The sequence below is a fragment of the Sabethes cyaneus genome, chromosome 3 (genome assembly GCF_943734655.1).
Source record: "Sabethes cyaneus chromosome 3, idSabCyanKW18_F2, whole genome shotgun sequence".
Taxonomy (NCBI): domain Eukaryota; kingdom Metazoa; phylum Arthropoda; class Insecta; order Diptera; family Culicidae; genus Sabethes; species Sabethes cyaneus.
In genome coordinates, this window is record NC_071355.1 from 164619105 (window position 1) to 164634810 (window position 15706).

Sequence of the window (15706 nt, forward strand, 5' to 3'; positions counted from 1 at the left end):
AAAAAAACTTTTCTTTTAGTTCTACGTTGTTTTTTTACTTTGGCGTAAACAATGGGGCTAGGGGGTCTTCACAGGAGTGATGTAGCCCTCCCATGAAAGTGACCTGTTTTTTTAATTTGTAAGAAACTATAGTTGATAACTGGAGGAAATAAAAACTATAGAGTAACTTTTATTTGCAATACAATTATAAGATCCCATGTATTAATGTGCATTTAATTTTAGTATGCCGGCTATAGCCGCCCTAGCAATGAGCGCCAATAAGTCAAATGCATACAACTTTTTTGTTTATGAAATGAGAAGAGTTACTTTGAAGGAGCGTCAAACATAGCTCGGGCTCTCAAAATCCCCTACTTAGCACCTCCTCAAAGATTTAAGTCGAACGATGACGATCGATGACCATACTTGGAAATGATCCATGTACATACTGGAGCAGCTAAGCTAGGAGGTGCGAACTTGAGCGCCTGTTCCCAGGTGATGGGCAGCTCAAGCAGCGTCTGTCTCGGAGTGAGTGAAGATGAAATGCTGTCTCCGGCCAATTACACCTAAGATGGGACACCCATCAGCGGGATGTAGGTATCGATACTCCAGTTAAGTAGTATGCCGAAACTTTCATTTAAGGGCCAGAATGCTGCGTCAACACATTCGTCAGCGTCAGAATAACGCGTCAGAATACGCGGAAATACGGAGCGGATCAATCGGTGTAGGACACAGCAACGATTATTGGAAACTTGGTAGGTACCTTGAATGCTGGCTTGCTTGCTCGAGAGCTACATCGACTCGTATTGGAGATAACTGCGATTCAAAAAAGTTTGGTGGCCAAATTCCGGAGTTCCGGGCAGTGTACCTTATTGTCGGCACTTTTTTCAATCGCCATATCTACTGCAGTTGTGGTACAAAAGCAGAACATGAAGTCGGTTTCGTAGCGTTGTGAAACCAAAAGCAACGAGTTATCCGGTGACGGCCCGTAAATGACCGTATTTGTGTGTTGAGAATTCAGTCAAGCTGTGGAGCCACCAACATAGGGGGAGGTTATAAAGGTAATCAGTGAGCTGAAAAACAGTAAGGCTGCTAGGAAGGATGGTATCCCGGCTGAACTTCTAAAAGCAGATAGTGAGCGGTTGTACAAAGCAATCTACCGGATCGTTGTCAGGATCTGAGAGGAAGAATAAATGTCGGAGGACTGGTAGGATGACCTCATTTGCTCCATTTTTAAAAAAGGACATCGACTCGAGTGTTAAAACAATCGAGGCATTACATTGCTCAATTATAGCTGTAAGGTGCTCTCCCGTATCCTGTTCTGTAGACTAAGAACGTTAGCGGAGTCCTCCGTCGGCGAGTACCAAGCTGCTTTTCATGAGGACCGCTATACGACGGATCATATGTTTACCCTGTGTCAGCTACTAGACAAGTTCCGGGAATATAACATGTAGACTCATCATCTGTTTGTGGACTATGAGGTGGTGTATGATTCAGTCAAACGAAATGAGCTGTGGTAGATAATAATAGAACATGATTTTAAGACGAAACTAGTTACGCTTATTCATGCGACACTGCTAGCTAAATCTATTCTGGGCTAATGGCACGCGTAAGTTCCATAAGAAGGTGAACCAATCCCGGAGACGATGCACACCGAAGACTGACATGAGTAGGGCCAAGAAGGGAAACCAGATAACAAGCGACCGCGAGGTGGTCGACAGGTGAAAGCAGCTCTTAGATGGGCACTTCAGTGGGAATATAACACAAGGAGGAGAATCAAAAGTTGACCTAGAAATGTCTTCAATCGATAACGTCTGAAAAATCGGATAGCTGAAGACTACTAGAGCCCCCGGAAAGGACCGATTTCAGTTCTGCAGGTAGCTCTACAAAAATGATAAGCAACTACTAGCAATGGCACTTCACTGGATAATTTCAAGAATTTGGCAGGAAGAGAAACTACCGGAGAATCCATTGGTGGTTTGTCCCCGGAGGATTGTACCAAAGGAAGCTGTGGTTTGTACCATCTACAAAAAGGGCGATCGGCTCGATCTTGTTACGTCGTCTATCCCCAATAGGAAACGATTTCATAGGGCAGTATCAGGCGGGTTTAAAGGGGGCACGTGCTATTACGGATCAATTTTTCATACTCCGACAAAACCTCTAGAAGTGTCGGTCGTACAACGTACACACGCTTCATGCACTTCGTAAAAAGAATTAGTGACTGAGAATGCAATGTTTACTTACCATCGTTATTATCGCAGTATACAGGATTAGAAATTGAGTTCTGTTCCATATCTACGTATTTCGCACTACGACCCAGGAGTTGTTCAAATTGGCCAGCCAGATATTTGAACGATGGACGAAGCTTAGGATCATCGGCCCAGCAAGAACGTACAATGTTGTAACTAAAGTTAACGTTGTAATTTTAGTATCTTTTCGTTATTATCAATTTGTTCGCCAGAATACTTACATTTCTTCAGAACAATTTTTCGGGCACTCCATTCGGTAGCCTTGCTTTAGCAGATTATAAAGATTCTGTGGTGGTATTCCCGGATACGGGGAAGCACCAAGCGTAATTAGTTCCCAGCACAGCACACCGAAAGCCCACACATCGCTTTTGGTCGTGTAGATGTGATCGGCCAACGATTCCGGGGCCATCCATTTGACGGGCACTCGATCTTTACTTTTCTTCAGATAGGCATCGTCTTCGTACACGTCCCGTGTCAGCCCGAAATCAGATATTTTACACACTTTGCCCTCTGCCAGCAGTACATTGCGGGCTGCCAAATCGCGGTGCACGAGTTTTATTTCTGTCAGATAGGCCATTCCTTTGCTGATTTGCCACGCGAACGAAAGAATATCTTTGACGGTGATTGGTTCGATTGAGTTTTCGTAATTCGCTGCTTCAAGGCCATCTAATTTTCTGCTGAGACGAAGATAGTTTCTGAAATGTGCAAAATGATAATCAGAGAGGGCGTATTTGACGTTGTTGAATTAATTGGCACTCACTTTAATGATCCATACTGACAATATTCTATAATAAGCAGTGGAGAGTCACCTTTCGTACACGCACCAAGCAGTCGAATAACATTTGGATGGGTTACTTCCTGGAGTAATTGATACTCGGACAACAGCGCAAGTAACTCTACCGAATTGGCACCTGTTTTCAGCATTTTTACCGCTACTGTAGTAATTCCGGGCCGCTCTGGTAAATCGGTAGCGTATCCTTTCAAGACTTTGCCGAACTCACCTTCGCCAAGGGTTACGTCCAGTATTAGATTAGCTCGTGGAAATTCCCATTTAGAGTCAAACTTAAAGAAAAACCAAACATTTTTTAGTTGTTAACGAAGTCAGATATTTAATACTCACGTCAATTTTAAAATTGATTTCGTTCATTCGGGAGTTCAGTGGTAGGTCCATGTTGAAAACTTCGGTATCGTTGCTGACCATGTGCATCGGGATACTATTTCCTTCCGCCAATTTTTTCTTCAGGTTTACTTTACGCGTGAAGCAGTAGGATACAATTAAAATCGCTACTATCATCGGTACAAGTACGATAGCCAATAGATAAACTGGCGCGTGTGGACCGTTGATCAGTCCGGTTTGATAGATCGTACTTCCATCCCTTACGGCTGCTGGAGATGATTCCCCGGTTTGGTTATTAACTATAGTGGGTGACTCCGTAGTGGTTGTAGTACTTTGTGTGGTTTTAGTTCTGTTCTTCCGATGCTCTGGCTTAATACCAATGGCAACGGTGCATTCACATTGCCCCGAAGCACGACAGGTACACGGCGTAGCCGACATATGAATTCCTCGAGCACGGGTTGAATCAATATGGTGTAATCCAATCACATCGTTCGATGGTGTACAATCTTGTGGACAAATTTGATATTTGAGCTTGAATGCCATATCTTCGAGTGGATCACAAACATTATCCGGACAGTACGTCAAATCTGGGGAACAGGTGGGATAGTCTTCTACGAATTTGCTGGCACCGTTAACCAAGGGTGCCGGATTTCGAAAGTGACAATTTCCGAGTTGGCTGCCTATACCACAGCTAGAGTTACATACGGATGGCTTCGAGTGAGCAGAACAGAAGTCATCTGTTAACGCATCACACGAGTTAGTCGAGTTATGCTGTACGATAATTCTGATAGTAGCGTTATGATTCAACCAGGAAACCGTCAGTGGCAGCACCACTCCAGCGAGTTGCTTTCTGATACTAGTGGCGTTTTTAAGGTATATTATTCCTGCTATTTCAGTAATACCGAAAGCATCTAGAGGATTGTTTACAATGCGGTATCTGAAACGAGAAGTATATCGGTTAGTTCTTAATTCTGAATAAACTAGGCTACTGCTCACTCCAGATTGATTCTATTCTGCTTCACTTGATCGTAAAAGTTATCTGGTACCGCAACGCGTGCGTATCGCGTCGATGTATTATACAGAAAAACCTGATCGCTGTAGCTACAGTTGGCAAGATTGGTCGCAAGTTTAATGCTGGAGCGAATTTTTTTCCCGCCGGAACGTGAAGGCTGCGCTACAGCAGCCGAGTTTTCCCCACTGATCAGCGCTTCCGGTCGAGGAAGCTGGATTTTCTCATGGTTGGGATTGATACAAATTGTAACGTTTTCTAGCGAGTTGTGAGTGACTTCCCGCGAAACAGTCTCATCCATCGCCCGCAATGTGATACAGTACTGTCCCTTGGGTAGTAGTCCGGACTGCTGGGCGATAAGTGCTGTTAAAGTGTTTCGAAAATAAATGGGATAAGAGTAGATTACGGACTTTTTTCATCGTAGAACATGGGTAATTTGAAGCTTGAAAGCTATTGAAACCTCAACAGGTACCTATTTAATTTACATACGTTACGTCTCTATCTCTATCTCTAAATATACTCTCAAAGTACTGCTTTAAATTTAAAATCATTGCCAGCCAAATTATCTTTAAAACAAAAAGCTACCAAAACAAAACGTTACATGGAATAATCAAGCTGGTAACAAAAAAGAGCTTCGGATTAATTGCATAATCTAGCAAAAAAGTGTTGGGGTCACTTTATTTGCTTATACTTACCACAGGCATAAATGGTTTGTTTGATGCTGGGCACGCGAGTAATTTCATACATGGTACAATTCGGTTGAAACAGTTTGTATGTATCGTTTATCAGCTGATAATGAACGTGATTGTTTACGGCGATTGTATCATTATCCACGAATACCACCTTTAAATGTGTCAGTGGATGATCCTGTAAAAACAGAAAAAAGATGAGTAGAGATAATTTATTGTTTATTTGCTCCACGTTAGCGGGGTCGAAAGGTGGTACTGTCCACGAGCAGCTCAACCCTCAAAAAGTAAAAACAACGTTTTCCTACTATATTTAATGTTTCGGTTACTTTATTCAATCTTTATCAAGGATGCTAAAATATAAACATAAATGAACAATTACAAGTACAATTGAAACAGCAATTGAAACTTAGAGTTTAATCTGACATAATACCGTCATTAGGGTTTAGCGTCACTAGCTGATTCTTTGTCAATAAATTTAACTAGTCAAACGAAATACATATGTAGGTACTAAAGATAGAGCAGACGGGCAGCAAGCCAATTGAAATCTTTACAAAGATTCCATCAACCTAGTATTTTATATTTATATGGAGACGCATGGTGAATTCAGATATTTTTTCCAAATATGAAATTTTATACACGGGCATTGATTATGGATTTAACAACGAAAGTAATATTTAAAACCTTCTAGGTAAAAATAACCAATTTTTCCAGGGTATCGCTTTCTTAGGAATCAAAAATCGTAGAACCACAATTTTATAACACACCATCCGTATACCACGTGGACAGTTTAAGGAGGGTGACGAATATGAAAATATTCAAGATTGTTTGCTTGCTTGTTCGTTGTAAATCTGAACCATTTGATATAACTTTGTTTAAAAGTTTCTGAACAACTGGTACAAGTTTCGTCAAAACATTCCACCACGTTGCGGAGCAGTACATAATGGAAAAATGTCAACATTGACAGTGTGTAACGTTCTGTTGGGTTATAAGGAGAACTTAGGTATGGAAAGGCTTTAAAGAACTTTCAAGAAACCCGGAACTAGGGCCCGGGAGCTGAAGAGATCCAGTATCTACATCCATTAGATCCAATTCTGGCATCTCCATCTGCGATATCATACCAACTATCAAACCACACGGAATATCCTAACACGAGAAGGCTTACAGGTCTTATAGTGCTGAATCGGCACTTGAAGCAGACTTTTGTAGCCAAGAAGCGTGCCAGGCATTTGTACGAACAAGTTTTCACGAGATTTAATGGATGTATTTTGATAGACGAAATTCACGTGAAAATTTCCAGCAGCCTCCAAAAGTTTTACGTTTCAACTGGGTGTGGCGACGAGACAGACAAATTAGATATAACTTCGTGTTTGCTGATACATTCGCAAAGAAGGCCGTCACCTGGCAAGGAGTATGTAGCTGCGAACTGAATACTGAGCCTTTCATCACTTCCTCAACAATAACATCAAATGTATGCAGGGATGGTTCGATCACTTTGACTCAATTTTGATTCATTTAAGAGTACCGTCTCAGCCGAGCAAAATTTGATAAAGTGATATATGAGGTATTTATAGAACAAGTTATTATCTACTCTAACTCTTTAGTGACTAAATGAACGTTCATTTAGTTAATAAAGAGGTACTAGCATTGTAGCACCGTAAATATAAAAGATACAGCGAAACTTTATTCATCAAAATTGTAGATAATAACTTGTTCTTTAAATGATTCATACATCACATTGTTAAATTTTGCACCGCTCAGACGGTACTGTTAAATGAATCAAAATTGAGTCAAAGTGATCGAACCATCCTTGAATGTATGCACGGAAGAATCTTTGAAGAAACGGATTTGGCCATTTATTCGTAAACATAAAAGTGACGTTAAATTGTGGCCCAATTTAGCTAGCTATCACTACTCCGAAGTGGTTCTGGAATGGTATACTTTACTTATGTGTCCATGTCCGCCGGTCCGGCAGAACAAAGGGATGAAATCAGAGATCTCCACTGCTGACGGTTACCCGCCATGGCTTTTACCTGTCGCCAGGACAGGTTCTCGTCTACAGCCCGGATGTCGTTGGCTAAGCTCCGTCTCCATGAGCCTCTGGGTCTGCCTCTTCTACGCTGTCCTTGTGGATTCCAGTCGAGTGCTGCTCTGCAAACCTCGTTCGCTCCTTTCCTCAAGGTGTGTCCGATCCACTTCCACCTACGCTCACGAATTTCTGTGGCTGTGGCGTTGATGACACCGACGATGGAGTTCCTCATTGGATATCCAATTATCAGGCCACCAGGCACGAATAATATATCGCAGGCACCGGTTAATGAATACCTGCAGTTTTTGCGTTGTCTCCGCTGAGACGCACCACGTTTCGCAGGCATACAGCAGTACGGATTTAACGTTTGAATTAAAGATTCGGGTTTTCGTACGTAGAGTGATCTGGTTTGAGCGCCAAATGTTTCGCAGACCTGCAAAGGCACCCCTGGCCTTCCTGATCCGTGTGGCTATATCAGTCTTGGTACCACCATCGGGCGTTGTTTGGCTACCAAGATATTGAAAGACGGCTACCTGCTCAACTTGTTGTCCCGCTACTGTAAAGTTGGTGGAATTGTCAGTGTTCACTACCATTGACTTAGTTTTCGCTACATTGACTGTGAGACCTGCTGCCTGGGAGCTCTCGGAGAGGTCGTCTAACTTGCTCTGCATATCGTTTCGGCGTTGTGCGAGCAAGACAATGTCGTCGGCTAGGTCGAGGTCATTTAGCTGCTCCATCGTTAGAGGATTCCAAGGCAATCCTCGATTTGGTCTACTGTCAATTGCTCCAACTAATATCTCATCCATAACGATGAGAAACAGAAGCGGTGATAAAATGCAGCCCTGTCTCACGCCAGCAGTAACCCTTATGGGGTCGGACAAGACGCCGTCGTGCCAAATCTTGCACGAGAACGCCTCGTACTGAGCCTCGATGAGATGGACTAGCTTATCTGGAACTCCTCTACGCCTAAGTGCGCCCCAGATGTTTTCGTGATTGAGTCGGTCGAACGCCTTTTCGAAGTCAACGAACACCAGCAGAAGAGGGTCCTGGAATTCGTTGATCTGCTCCAATATAATGCGGAGCGTTGTGATATGGTCTACACATGATCGGCCAGCACGGAATCCAGCTTGCTGCCGCCGGAGTGTAGCGTCGATCTTCTCCTGGATCCGGTTGAGGATTACCTTACAGAGTACTTTGAGAGTAATACAGAGCAACGTGATGCCACGCCAGTTACCGCATTCCGTTAGGTCTCCTTTCTTAGGGACTTTGACCAATATGCCCTGCATCCAGTCCACCGGAAAAGTTGCGGTTTCCCAAAAATTGTTGAAAAGCTGATGCATCATCTGGGCTGACAAAGATGGGTCAGCTTTGAGCATTTCGGCTGAAATACGATCTATCCCTGGCGCTCTATTGGATTTCATATTCTTGATGGCTGCTACAATTTCATCCAGCGATGGCGCCTCCGAGTTCACGCGATTTATTCGACGAACTGTAGGCGTCGTACGATGCTGGTTTTGTTGGTCTCTGACATTTGAAACTCGGAAGAGTTATTCGAAATGTTCAGTCCATCGCTTAAGCTGTTCTGTACGGTCAGTCAATAGCTGACCAGCTCTGTGAATTTGGATGTCCCCCTTCGGGATTTTCTCAACCACGCTGTTCAGCTGGCTGTAAAAGCTCTCTTTCTCCTGCAGGTCGGCAGCATCTGTTGGCGCATAGCACTGGATTGCCGTAAGGTTCCTAACCCGTGTTCTAAATCTGGCAACGATTATTCGCTCATTTATTGGTTCCCACTTCATCAGGGCCGCACGTGCCCCTGGGCTCAGTAGGAATCCAACTCCTCTTTCTCGAGTAGCATTTTCACCTCGTATGCCAGAGTAGAGCAAGACTTGCCCGGATGATGTCCTGTGTTCGCCAGTACCCGGCCAGCGGACCTCGCTCAGCCCCAGGATTTCAAGCTTCAGGCGGCTAGCTTCCCTTGCAAGTTGAGCCAGCTTGCCCTGCTGGGCAAGGGTCAGTATATTCCATGTTCCGATTCGTGTCCGTGTTTTCATGCTAAAGGTCGTTGCCAATAATCCGGAGAGATTTCTTCTTTCATTTTCATTAACTTTTTGTGTGTTCTGGTACAGTAGGCTGTTAACCTAAGGTCCTTATCCCGCTGATGGGGCTGCCATCTTTATGTGGGCGGGAGCCACTGTGCCCCCTTTCCTGTTAGCATACGACAACCGAAGTTGCGTACCCCAGCCGGCACCTCGTGGAGGTAGGAATAGGAGTTAATGAACAGAGGTTATGGAATGCACATGTTCACCCTTTGCCAGCCTCTGGAATGGTATGCAACTAATAAAGTCGATTGCTAAAGATTACTGCTGAAGAAATGCGTTCAAAGTAAAGAAACGTGAAAAAGCGGAAACTGATTCAGTCGCATTTTCATCATTTCATGGATGGATTTAACGACTAATCCAAAAGTTATTGTATTGATTTACTGATTATTTTTATATTTCAAAGCCCGTATGAATAAAACAGTTTGCTTTGCTTTTTCCATGTAAACCTTATGAAAAAAGAAAAACGAACTCTACTATTCATACCGACCATTATAAGCATTCTATTGAAATTACGTCACTGACTTTATTTTTCAAATTTGTCGTGCCTTATGCGTCCATCAAACAGTTTACAGGTTGTGTTTACAGTTGGCCGGAAAGCCGTTTATTATCTACCATAGCAGGTCTCGATCGACTGTATCGAATCTTGTTTTGAAGTCAACAAAAATGTGATGCGTGCCGAGTAAGAATTTGTCGCACGACGTCAGACAGACATCGTCCGACACAAGCGAAACTTTTGCTTGCGTTGTTACAACGTTGGACAACAAATTCTCACACATCCTACGTATATTTCCGGCATTTCTGTAAATTCTGTCGGATGGTAAAAATTTGGTCCGTAGTAGACCATTGAGCTGCCATGACAGTTCCCTATGAAAACTTGTGCTATTGATGACAATCGGCGTAACAGTTTCTGGGCGGCGTCTAGCAGTGTGATGCCGCGATAGTAGCAACAGTCGAGCAGATCACCTTTTGTAGAGATGGGAAAACAACTCCTTACATTAATTCCTCCAGTAGCTTCTCTTCTTTCTAAATCTTACAAACAACCCAGTGTAGAAGCGTTGCCTGTGTCTCTTTGACATTTTTATAAAGATAGGCGATCCTTACCGGCGGTTTTGTTTGTCTCCAGCAACCTAAGATTCCGTTTTACTTCTTGGGGATCAGGTGCTGGGACACCTCCGTTAACTTTCGTTCAGCCCCTTTCTGCAACTGCGCCATTGACGTGTTCATCGAAGAACTGCTTCCACTTGTCGACCACCTCGCATTCGTTTTGGATCAGATTCCATCCCTCGTTCCTGCACCTGTCATGTTTCAGTGTGTAGCCCTCACGATATTTAGCATCGAGGTTAACTGATGCTTAGCTTATGCTTAGATAATTTTTCCAACCAATTTTTTTCTCTCCACCGCTTGAGGTTTTTCCAATCATTTCGTATACTCTGAGACTCGTCATCTAGTACCGGGGTAGTGGCCTCTCCGATGACCGAGTGTATTCTTCCACAACTGTTTTCGAGGGTTGAAGTACTCCTCGGAAGAAGGTAGTGTTTCATTCAGTATTCGCGTGTAGTCCTCGTCAGATTGCGGGTTATCTAGCTACCTAAGGTTCAACCGAGGAAGACAACTTTGCCGTATCATGCATACGGTAGTTTCTAGCGCACATATACTGCTACTACTGGGTGAACGTAACGTAACAGGGAACGTATCTTCGTGATGTTAGAGAAGAACCTATGCATCTATGAGAACGTGGGCGTGCTGGATCATTGTATGCTGGTTACGTAATCTTCAGGCTTTATGGCTCCTATTAATATGTGATGAAGTAGAGACGATTTTGTTAAAAGTAAATTACATTACATACATTACATTACATACCCGAGGCAGACTGACGTCGCTTGGGCTATAGTGTAACGTTCGACGGCGCAGCGCGACGATCAGTTCGAGGTAGCTTGTTTACCTTGGTTCACTGGTAGCGGCGTACAATACTCTTTATCGGACCCTTTATTCTCTACGGGTATGAAACATGGACAATGCTCGAAGAGCACCTGTGCGTGCTCAGAGTTTTTCAAAGCATGTTGGTAAGAACGCTAAAAACGATCTTCGGTAGCGTACAGAAGAATGGAATATGGAGGCGGAGGATGAACTATGAACTCGCGTGACAATACGACAAACCCAGTGGCTAAAAATGGTGGCTAAAGTTGTATATGATGAGCTTGGTATGTTGCAAAAATGCCGGAAAATTACCCTGCGAATACCATATTTGCTAAGATCCGGTGAGAACAAGACGACCAGGAGCGTAGCGAGTGTCCGAGAAATTGAAGAGCTGGGCGACCACATTGTTTATTACTAAAATATTGTATTAGCTCTCAATTTAAAAATAGGGGAATGTCGTCGTGGTTGGGCCACCTTTTGGCATTCGCCCATAACTTTCGTTTCAAACAGAATTTCGAAAATCTAAATACATTGTTGCAAAGGTCCATGAATAAGGTATATTTCTGCAAAATCCTAAACCGGTTGCTTGGAAAATAATTAAGTTACAGGCATTTACGTGAAGACAAAAAATGTTGTCATAGTCGGGCCACCTTGTACAGGTTGGGCCACTGTTCGAAATCCAAGAATTACGTATTGAAATTTAATATAGAAACATGAAAAGAATGATTTTCGTACACAACGGCCCATATAAGTGAAAATATCCTTATTTTAATTACATTTTTGCGAAATTTTGGCGATCTTGTAAAATCAATATTGCTACAATCGCCTTTACCGAAGTGTACTACTACAATGAAAAAAAACGACAACAATCTAGGTTTTTATCGTATTAATTTAGCCTTATTTCATCACATTTTACGTGACAGACATTCTCTAGCGAATAAGGTGTTTCTACGCTTAAAATTATGGTGGCCCAACCATGACTACTCAAGTGGCCCGACCTTTACAATAAGCGCTTTTGTAATATTTCACCTTATCCTAACCAAACACCTCACTGGAGGGGATTTTTCTATAGTCTTCGTGTGAAGCACAACACACTTAATACATTTTCAACGTATATCTCGAAAATTGCATTTCATGAATCGTTTCTCGAAGAAAAGTTTACTGCGCATGCAAAACTTTTTTTTTGTCAGATTTAGTGACTGAATTCAATACGCGTGTTTTGAACAAACGATTGAAACTCACAATATTGTAAAAAGTTAGCTGTCACAGTAAGAAGTATTGGTACATTGCTTGTACATAGATATTATGAGTTACTACAACTGTAAAAATTGAGATGGCCCGACCATAACAGTGTCCCGACGATAACGATATTATCCTACAACTATTTATTATTTATTTATTTATTAACTTTTTTTTAATGGGGCTTTCAACCAGTGGTTGGTTCGCCACAAGACTATTTATTTTTACTGCTAGTAACATGCTGTGGTTTAAAAAGTGTTCTATGCTATGCTATGCAGAATTGGGGAGGCTGTGGCCCTTTCGCAGGTTCGCAGCTATTCATTAACCAATAAAGCTGTTTTTTATTTATTGTTAAAACCTATTATGAGCTTGATAACTACTGAAAATAAGCTAAATTGATTTGAAGGAAGCTGGAAATGGTAGTGAGTGTACAGCACTACCCACCACAATCTTATTCGAGTGACTGATGTAGTTTTCTAGTGTCACCACATAATATTTTCTGTTGACAACTTTAGACAGAAATATCCTGGATTATTGCAATGTAGCATGGTAACTATTTTCTCATGAAGTGGAGAAAATTACTCTAAACGAAGTTGGAAGTTCATTGCTTCATAGTCGCGTAACAACTTTCAATTGAATTGAAATTGCCGGGCCATAAATCTGACTACGTAACGAGGTGAAAAACATGCATCGTTGCAACATTTGATATAGGAATATAGGATGCAGGAGATGTATAATTTTCATTACTGTAAGATGAATTGCGAATTAAAAAAAACGCTGCGTTAATTGTTTAGTTAAATTCATCTCTATGAGAGCACCATCCGCTCTGGGGTGTATAATTAATATTTTTCGGTTTGACAGTACTGTTTACAGTACATTAACGAACTCTTGTATCTTCCTATATGTTGTTAGTTAATGCATGTTGGTGCACTAGTGCAGTGCAACGATTTCAATTTAAATATTTGCTACACTCGAGTACTTTTTTTACACGGTTTGGTTTTTCGATTTTTAAGAATGGGGCAACTTAGGGACCATTTCCTTATTACTCAATGCATTTGGGAGGAGGCCGGACATTCGTCACGTAGTTTGTAAATGATGCCTAAGTTGCATCGTTCTTGAGTAATCGGAAAAAACAAACTGTGTAAAAAAAGACTTTAGTGTATTGTTGGTGGAACAAGGTACATAAATAAATTTTCCGTCCTCGAACGCTGTAGCTCGATAATAACAGATTAAGGTTCAAACACTTGTCATACATTTTTGGGATTTCAAAAGCAGTTTTTATGTTCAAAACAAAAGATATGTTCACGAAAATTTATCATTGTGTTCTTTGCGTCTCTCAGAACACAATGATAAATAAACTATGAGCTTAAATCTGCTTTTGAAATCCCAGAAATCAATGACGCGTGTTTGAACCTTAATACATCTATTTAAGGCCACGGCGTACGTCATGTAGCACCTCTCTTACTTGCGGTTATACTTTCAAATAACCGCACTTTTGCAACCACACTTATGCGGTAGTATCTCCAACTAAAAGAACGGACACAGTTCACCGTATTTTAAAGATAAAAGAAATGTTACAGTGAACGAAAGATCAAACGCGAGGAAGTATTCTATCGACTTATTGACAATCACAATCGATTTTACATTCTACGATGGTAGATGCGTAGCTGATTCTTATTTCTTGACTTATTTGAAATTATTAATCGGATTACGCGATCGGATATTGAACACTGTTAAGAAAAAAAACTTTATTATATGAGATATACATGCTGTCATGATAACACAAAGTGTTTTTACATTGCAAAAAGAGTCAGTGCTTCAAGAAAATGTAATTTTACTCTTGATTATTTATGAAAAATAGGTGGTTGCTTGCTTCAAATCGGTATAACTCTAGATCGGCAAAGAACATCTCGTGGTGATAAGTGGTTCTTCTTATGTAAAAAAAATCTGAGAAATACGATGGAGTTGGAATTTTTGAAAAAATGTAGATTTAGTTTTTAAATCGAATTTAGAAATATTTGGCAGCACCGCCGCTAAAATTTTGTTTACGATTCCCTGGGCAATTTCCTATGGATATATGAAAATATTGTCTTTCTAAACCTAATATTTTCAAAGATATAAGCAAAAGAAAATAAGAGAAGTTGAGTTTTCTTTAAAAATGGTACTCTTATTGGTCGAGGGGACGTCCAATCGGCACCAAACTTAGAGTTTTGTCTTGCCGACCTAACACGAACAATTTGACAAAATTTGGTTCAAATCTGAGAAGGTCGACGGGCATGAAACTCGGACACCTGACGTGGAATGACCATTTACAAGCTGTAGCCAATCGTTGGAGGAAAACCAAAAAAATATCGGCCGGTTTTCCAATATTTTTATCAATTTTGTATGACCCACTCGATTCATAAAGTTTTTTCTAAATCAACTTTGGTAGATTTGGTTATGATGTTTGTGAGTTATAAATAATCGAATTTTCTCATCCTGCAGCTAGTTTTAATCTACAGCAGTCTACTTTACATTTTTTCTCATACAAATCATACAAATCCTGGTGCATACGTATCCTTAAAATAAATAATAAATTATCACTAGAATCACAGACTAGTGATTCATGGCGTAATATTTCATTGAAAATTAAATTTTGATTAGTGTGTTCAGTACGAATAGCTTTAAACCCCAATTCTTTATCCAGTTTCGTGAATCAAAGTTTTGATTCTGCTTCAACTTGATTTTGTGCTCTCATTCTTTTGATTAATTGGAAAAGATCACGCAAATTAATTGCCTGGCGACTGGTGTCGGTTACAACTAACATAGATTCGAAGAAAAACAAAGTCTAGCCACTCCATGGTTCGTTAAGCGCACCACAAACACAATGCTGAACTGAATATGCAGTTCACGATTATGTCCATATTTTCCAAAAAAAAAATCTCCAATAAAGTACAGTGATGCTAACCATTTACAATAAGCAATCCAATAAATGATCAAATAAACTTAAACTAATTGGACTATTGTATACCCTTCACTGTGCAAATGCACAGAAAAGGAACCACCACTCTACTATGGTCGTGAAAATACTCATTTATATCTCCCACGCTCGTTTACTTTGCCTAGATACCCTGGCAGTGGCGGCTTTTTGCCCCTTCAACCGTGAACCTGAACATTGTTGTAATCTTGAACTTGTACAGGCGGTCCTTCCGAGTCGTGTTCGTGAGCGACAAACTAGAATGTAATCTTCGGCACCATTCTGAAACCTAGTATTTTGGACAGACAGAGAATTATTATTTATGTGACTATAAGCTTCCATGGATAGTCTGTCTAAACTGTTGCTGTGACTGGTGGTTGGTTGGCATCTGATGAGGGATGGTACTTGGTACACATTGAACGAAAAAAG

At 41.3% G+C, this 15706-nt stretch overlaps 1 protein-coding gene across 1 annotated transcript in view; it reads right to left on the bottom strand.

Annotated features, from left to right (window-relative positions):
• LOC128740361 (uncharacterized) overlaps positions 1 to 15706 on the bottom strand; it is a 42332-nt gene that overhangs the window by 814 nt on the left and 25812 nt on the right. The window contains exons 3-8 of the mRNA XM_053835899.1: positions 5047 to 5218; positions 4339 to 4714; positions 3346 to 4279; positions 2986 to 3287; positions 2447 to 2920; positions 2221 to 2381 (exon numbers count right to left, since the gene is read on the bottom strand). Coding sequence (XP_053691874.1) covers positions 2221 to 2381; positions 2447 to 2920; positions 2986 to 3287; positions 3346 to 4279; positions 4339 to 4714; positions 5047 to 5218 — 2419 coding nt within the window. The remainder of the gene's footprint in view (positions 1 to 2220; positions 2382 to 2446; positions 2921 to 2985; positions 3288 to 3345; positions 4280 to 4338; positions 4715 to 5046; positions 5219 to 15706) is intronic.